This window comes from Magnolia sinica, chromosome 2 (assembly GCF_029962835.1).
Source record: "Magnolia sinica isolate HGM2019 chromosome 2, MsV1, whole genome shotgun sequence".
Taxonomy (NCBI): Eukaryota; Viridiplantae; Streptophyta; class Magnoliopsida; order Magnoliales; family Magnoliaceae; genus Magnolia; species Magnolia sinica.
Genome location: NC_080574.1, coordinates 133220424 through 133227290, shown reverse-complemented (window position 1 = coordinate 133227290; position 6867 = coordinate 133220424). Strand labels below are relative to the sequence as shown.

Below are 6867 nucleotides of genomic sequence, written 5' to 3'. Positions count from 1 at the left end.
ATCAGCTATACAACAACTGCAATCAGCTGTTTGTTTTTCTACAGCTACGTTGAATATATAATGTATTCAACAACATGCGCCAACGATGGCCCATCAGTGCACTCCGGTCAATGTCCAGTGGGACCCAATCTTTCTCCACTGTTATCCTTCATTCCGTTGATACAATCGTACCAACCTCTTGGTATGATGTTTTTTTTTTTCATCAGTGGGGGTCTTCTGTGTAGGTATGAACGTGGGATAATCTTACTAGGAATTCTTCCAGGCATATTGTTTGGTCCACATGCCATTGCACCAGGCATCAATTTAGGATATAGCAAATGATGATCTTTCTTCATGTTGTCTAATTTACAGCACATTCCGAAATGGTAGCCCAAATTGTTATTCCAGCTCTATGTGGTGGACCTGTTGTAAACGGACGTATGGATCAGTGTTGACATATAAACAACAGAAACTATATGGCCACTAGCAGTGGAAGAAAAGCATGAACATAGGAGCTAACCCGTTCTCCCTAATATAGCAATTAACTAGAACGGTCAGCCTGTGATGTAAATGGGCCCTCCATAGATATAGTACACTATGATGTCCAGGAGATGTCAGTGACGTTTACCATCTACCATGTACACAGACAAACATGGATTCAGATATACGAGTGCTAACCATGCAAGTGACAAGTCCAGAATTTAAACATTAACCATGCGTTTACATATAGTCCATGACACTATCATTGTCCAAAAACATATCCCAAAACGTCCAAAAAAATGAAACAAAAACAACCTAGTAGAGGCACGGGAAGAGATGAATGGCGAGGATAATAATCAAGCAACCGATTATTATTCCTATCAATGCCTCCAGTCCATGCGGCGTTTCTTCAACACCATCTCCCTCTGTCCCGTGCCCGGCACTGTTCTGACAGTCATATGATGCTGATCTGGAGCTCCCTATAGGATCGTTGCTGCAACCGGCAGCGCTACGCGATCCATGCGTCCAGTCCATGTTCTCATATTCCGCTACCACCTCGCCCACTCCTGTATTCTGTTGAGCTGACACATCGCAAAAAGCTATCTACTGAGTAAATGCCTCAGACGCCGATTTTTAGCCACAGAAGATCGCTGAAGAATATCCTTCAACCTGTTGACGACACTCCTCCCACGTGTAATAGATTCCGGGTCGACGACCTTTGAAAACAACGTACATCTTTTTACCCATCTGAAAATAATGAAATATTATCATCAATGTCAATTTATTTCCACAAATAATGGATCAGATTAGGTGGAAGAATACTATATATATATATATATATATATATATATATATATATATATATATATATATATATATATATATATATATATATATATATATATATATGAAATTAATGCAGCTATAACGATTGTTAGAGCATACCTGAAGCGATGAGTGAAACTGTTAAATCTATGTATTTACACTATACATGTTGCAAATATGAATAGGATAGTCATAATAAAAATTCCGAAAATAGCAGTAGATTTAAACAGGTAATACAGGTTAACAGGCATCAACGGATATATCATTAAATATAGATCACAATCCAAAAAATTAACAGAAAACAATATCATCCAAATTAACCCACATTCATCCAGCTAGTGAACACAACTAGCATCTATAACCAGAAATAGTAAAGTCCAAAAAATGATTGGCTGTCTAACCAATCAAAACAACAACCATGACGATCAACTTGAAGGGACTATGCTCAATCGGACGACTGATCTGGAGCAAGCAGCATTAACACAAAATCCAACCTTCTATGCTCACGGAGAGAAAGGAATGAAGCAGATTGTTGTTTATCTTTCGATAGTATCTTTGTAGCGCGTATGATCTCATGACACGTAAGGCCCTCAATATGCTCCAGAGCTGGTACAACCTGCAACATACATACTATGTCATTCCCTTGCTGTATGGTAATAGCCAGTGATTTCATGGCATCAGCAACTTCACTCATCCCTTTGCCTATGATATCACAAGGGCGATTCATCCTAGCTCGCTTCCTTGAACTGGTTGTGCTTCCTGTGTTGACGGAGTTGTTCCCATTTACAGACGGACTTCGGTTTGCAATATGATTACCATCACGGCTTTCATATGGCCAGTGGATGTTAGGCACATTGTCCCCTACATCCTCACTGGATAACACGAGAGTATCGTCATTTAGATCAATTGACAGTGTCGGTGAAGTCTCACGATCCCTGGACCTTCTCGAAGGCGGAGTGTTACGCATGTTTCCTGTGGAAACACGCAATCCAGTCGCTCGGTCATTACCAAATAGGTATGTTAGGTTGTCGTACCTTCGCACCGTTTTTCCACGTACATGTTATGCGTAAGGATGTGACTATTGATAACAACAAAGATAAATCAGTATAAGTAAACAAACATGAGATGATACATATAACTTAAGAATAAAAATAATTGCTGAAGTTAAACAAAATTTTATTTCTAATAATCTCTCACCCGTATGTAATCCTCCCAAATATCGTCCGGAGCGGTTATTACCTTTAAGTCATTGTCTCAACCAAATCCACTAGCTTTCAGGGGTATCCCGAACCTTGAAATACAACCATTTCATAGTGCGGAGGCGATTCCCAACATGTTTCTCTTGTACTTATATTCCTATTGCACTCCTCACGCTCTCCACGACTGTTTTATACGTCTCCTTCTTAAAACTATTCATACTCTTGCAGCCATTTGCAACCACATCCATCAGCGTATCGATTAGACAGTCATCCATTTCATCTGTCCATCGCATAACACCACTCGAGGATCCATTTGCATCAAGTGATTTCAGTTTATATTTTCTCAGTGTCCTGCGGGGTGTAACACATGGTTCTTGTCCAGCTTCTTTTGTAGGGGTGGATTGGTTGTTTCGGTTGGGTGGTGACATTTCACCGTCACTAACTTCAATTATCTATAAATAGTCATATGAAAATAACCTAAAATTAACAATTCATTATCGAATATAATGCATATAATGAAGGCAAAATTTTCATTAATTTGAAGGAAGATACACACAATTAAAGCATGATACAAAACTTAGAATAGAGAATAGACATATTTGAAAGTCTCCTTTAATGTTATTAAAATCTAGACACATGCATGTAGGTAACTGAGATTACCATCACATATTTCTATTACCTATTACAAAACAACAATTTACCATGAGGTAATCATACTATACGACTCACAGGAAGATATTCATTCCACATCCTCTCTGCGATATTGTCTCGATATGTCGCTCATTCATCCTTTTCACGTTGTGTGGCATTACCCTCACATGGTGATAGATCCACACTCTCTGTTACTTCCGTTGAGGTGACCTCCTCTTCCATTAAACTATCTCCTCCAAATATACGGATAAAGTTGTGTAACATACAACATGCGATCACTATCTTCACTTGTGTGTTAAGGTTGTATGGTGGAGCTGATTTGAGGATCGAAAATCGCGCTTTGAGTACTCCAAATATCCGCTCAATAACATTTCGTAATTGAGTATGTTGATAGTTAAAAAGTTCTTTCTTATTCGTAGGATTGCGGCCCGTATGGTATTCATTGAGGTGGTACTGTACACCACGATATGAAGCCATAAATCCAGGTAAATGGGCGTAACCAGCATCAACTATGTGGTATTTACCTACAATTAATTAGGAGTACATATCATGATAAATGAAATTTAAAATCATCTTATGAAGATGTTCCATCATATATTTATATTCAAAGTACCCTGGGGGATAGTAAAACGATCAGTGGTATGTGTCAATGTACTATGTAAGATGCGTGCGTCAGAGACAGATCCTTCCCATCCGGCGAGCACATATACGAACTTCATATCAAATGTACATGCGACCATTACATTTTGAGAGAGGATCCCTTTCCTGTTACGGTAGGTCGCACTTTCCAATGCAGGCACATAGGCGGGTACATGGATGCCATCAATTGCACCAATACAATCCTAAATTCAACATGTATTATCAGCAAAGAAATAGTAATAAAAGTTTACAGTATGAAGGGTTGTTGCAAACGGTGATGACAATTGAGCTTACCTGAAAATATGTGCTCCATTTTGGATTGGATAGAATCTCGGGAGGTGTTTCTGCACTTGGGAGTTTTACAAAATTGGGATATAGTCCGACAACAGCATCCAGAGCTTTTGTAAAGTAACGGCTAACCGTTTCTCCCAACCTTATAAACTGATTTTCAATTACACGGTTTCTCACATTATGGCCTACTGTATGAAGGAAAATAACCAGTTGTTCTTCCATATAAATATGTTTCCCATCAGGAAGCATATTTCTATCCCTAAGAAGAGAGCATAGGTTGAAGAATGTGGCTTTGTTCATTCTAAGTTGAGCAACACAAACTTGCTCGCCCTCTCTAATTATCCAATTTATTATCCTGCTTCTTTCATAGTCTCCAAATCTTGAGGATGTCCTAAATAAATAATTGATGCAATATTCTCCCACTGCAATAGTTGTTGTTGCTGCAGCAAGTGCAGTTCCAAAAACAACCATTTCCTCTTCTGTCCAGCCATATCCTCCTTCCATGTTATGATTATTTCTTGTACAACACACCGAATGACAGTTAGTTAGCAACTACGACACAATATCAAATTTCAGTTTCATATCGGCCTGTGAATTTGGAGAGCAAAAGAAGACATATAAACAGTTACTTACTGCCAACAGTCATCGCCTAATTGATCATAATCAGCAACAGTAGAACACATTCTAGGTCTCAGCCTAACCCATTCAGATAGTGCCACACTTGGATAGTACATAGCTTCATCAAGCTTCTGACTACATGTTCATATACACATACAAACACTATTTGATTTACATTCCTCCTACATATGTAATATATATGAGGCTAGGAGAAATGGAAATCTGTATATGCAACTGTAAATTAGTTTGAAGAACATGACAAACCATGTTTTGCATTACTACAGATATGAGAATGAAGGTTATCTATATATAAGGAACTCTAAATATTTAATATATAATTCAGTTTCCAGATTATGACAAACCAGTTTGTGCAAAACTAGAGATATCAAAATCGAAGTTTTCTATATGGAACTCTGAAAACGTAATATCTATATCAGTTTCAGTTACATGTCAACCTAGTTTTTGCAACAATAGACATGAAATTCGAAATGATGTATATGGAAATCTGTATATGTAATATACAAAATTCTTTCAGAAAAAATTCTTCCCTAAACTATGTAGATTGAAGTACTAGAAAAACCAGAAGCGATGAGTACATGCGCTAAGGATTGAGTTTCGAATGTAACTGCAAACTGAAACTGAAACCAATTATCATATTCACCACCGCAACATATGAACACTGAGAAAATGAGGCATATGAAGCTACTCCTATCAAATTGCACCTTCAGTTTCATGACAAGTATATATGAACACCCATCTTCTCAACAGGTTGAACACATCATCATGTATTATCATTCACACAACCAAAGCAGGGAAGCTATGTTTGACAACAGAAATGGCCTATATCATGATATCCATCCAGTGTCATATAGATGGTGTTGTCATTGGGAGTCCCTTATAGTCTATCAATTCAAGGAGTATAAATTGAAATTTTCTTAGTCATCAGTCAACCATTAAAACATCGTAGAAATGGAACGAAATGCCATACGATTGTTGAATGTGGGGAATAAAAAAGTGAGCTTCAACTTTTTTCTCATTATCTTCATATGTAAAATGGTTCCCTTTCGTACAGAAACTACAATTGAAAATGATAAGAACATGATCCGCAAATGGCCACAACAAAAAATGCTACAAGAAATTAATAGAAAATTTAAGGGCATAAACTTGTTGTGAGTAGGATCATATATAAAAAAAGGTCAAAATTTTTCCCAATGCATTATGAATTAAAAATTATCAGAACATTATAATCCAACATCCCACAACAGCAAAGTTTACAAGACATTGATACAACAATTATTTTTACCCCTGTTGTGATTAGGATCATATGTGAAATAAGTCCATTGAAGTCAGCAACTGTAAATTAAAAATTATCGAAGCATGAGCTTCCAACGGCCACAGTAGCAACTGCTATCAGCAATTGTAAAAGAACCAAACGCGCAACAATTTTTGGTGAGTAGTATCATATGTCAAATGGGTGCGCTTTAATCAGAATCAGTAAGATAAAAACGATCACAAGATCATCTTCAAACGGCCTCAGTAGCGACTGCTAGATGAATATGTTAAAAATAAATGTGGGGGAGACATTTCATGATGTTGGATCATACGTAACATATATCCATTTTATTCGTAATTTTTTTTTATAAAAACAAAGTTGATAAAAAACAGATTCTGCATACGGCGACAGCAGCAATTGCTAGAGCAAATGCTTTTAACAAAAAACCAAAAAAAAAATGAAAAAAAGAAAAAACAAATAACAAAGAAACAAACTTATTAGAGATATATGGAAATGCAGAGACCCATACAAAAATGGGATTTCTGTTACGCTAAGACTATCTCAGGGTTTGAAGAATGAATAGCAATGAGTAGGGCTACACGCTTGTCACTGAAGATGAGGGATATGAATGCCTACCTCTTTAGGAATATGCACAGGAGATGGAGAAGAAGTCCGAATTTGATGGCTGAGCAGTCCGCTACAGGAAGACGAAGTGGATATCAAAATCAGAGATGGAGAAGAAGCCCGGTGCATGCAATACAAGGCTTTCCAACAACATGCAAGGCCTGAATATTGTAGGACATGCAAGAAGCTAAACATGCATAAACATGCAAGCGCCCTGTAGAGATCAAACTTCCCTTCGTACATACCTCTCTGCGTTTGGATGTGCTGCGACATCATTCGACGATCTTC

General features: G+C 37.5%; 1 protein-coding gene across 1 annotated transcript; it reads right to left on the bottom strand.

Moving 5' to 3' along the window:
- Nucleotides 1-3263: 3263 nt before the first annotated feature.
- On the bottom strand, nt 3264-4568 carry LOC131228000 (uncharacterized). Its single transcript, XM_058223818.1, has 3 exons — nt 4068-4568; nt 3748-3976; nt 3264-3658 (listed from the first exon to the last, which is right to left on the bottom strand). Exons 1-3 carry the CDS (start codon nt 4566-4568, stop codon nt 3264-3266), a joined length of 1125 nt encoding a protein of 374 aa, XP_058079801.1.
- Between the last annotated feature and the right edge of the window lie 2299 nt (nt 4569-6867).

Coding starts and splice junctions, on each gene's coding strand:
- LOC131228000 (XM_058223818.1), bottom strand. CDS start 4,568: ATGGAAGGAGGATATGGCTGGACAGAAGAGGAAATGGTTGTTTTTGGA. Junction 3,977..4,067: donor AATGGAGCACATATTTTCAG/GTAAGCTCAATT, acceptor TGTTGAATTTAG/GATTGTATTGGTGCAATTGA. Junction 3,659..3,747: donor TCGTTTTACTATCCCCCAGG/GTACTTTGAATA, acceptor AATTAATTGTAG/GTAAATACCACATAGTTGAT.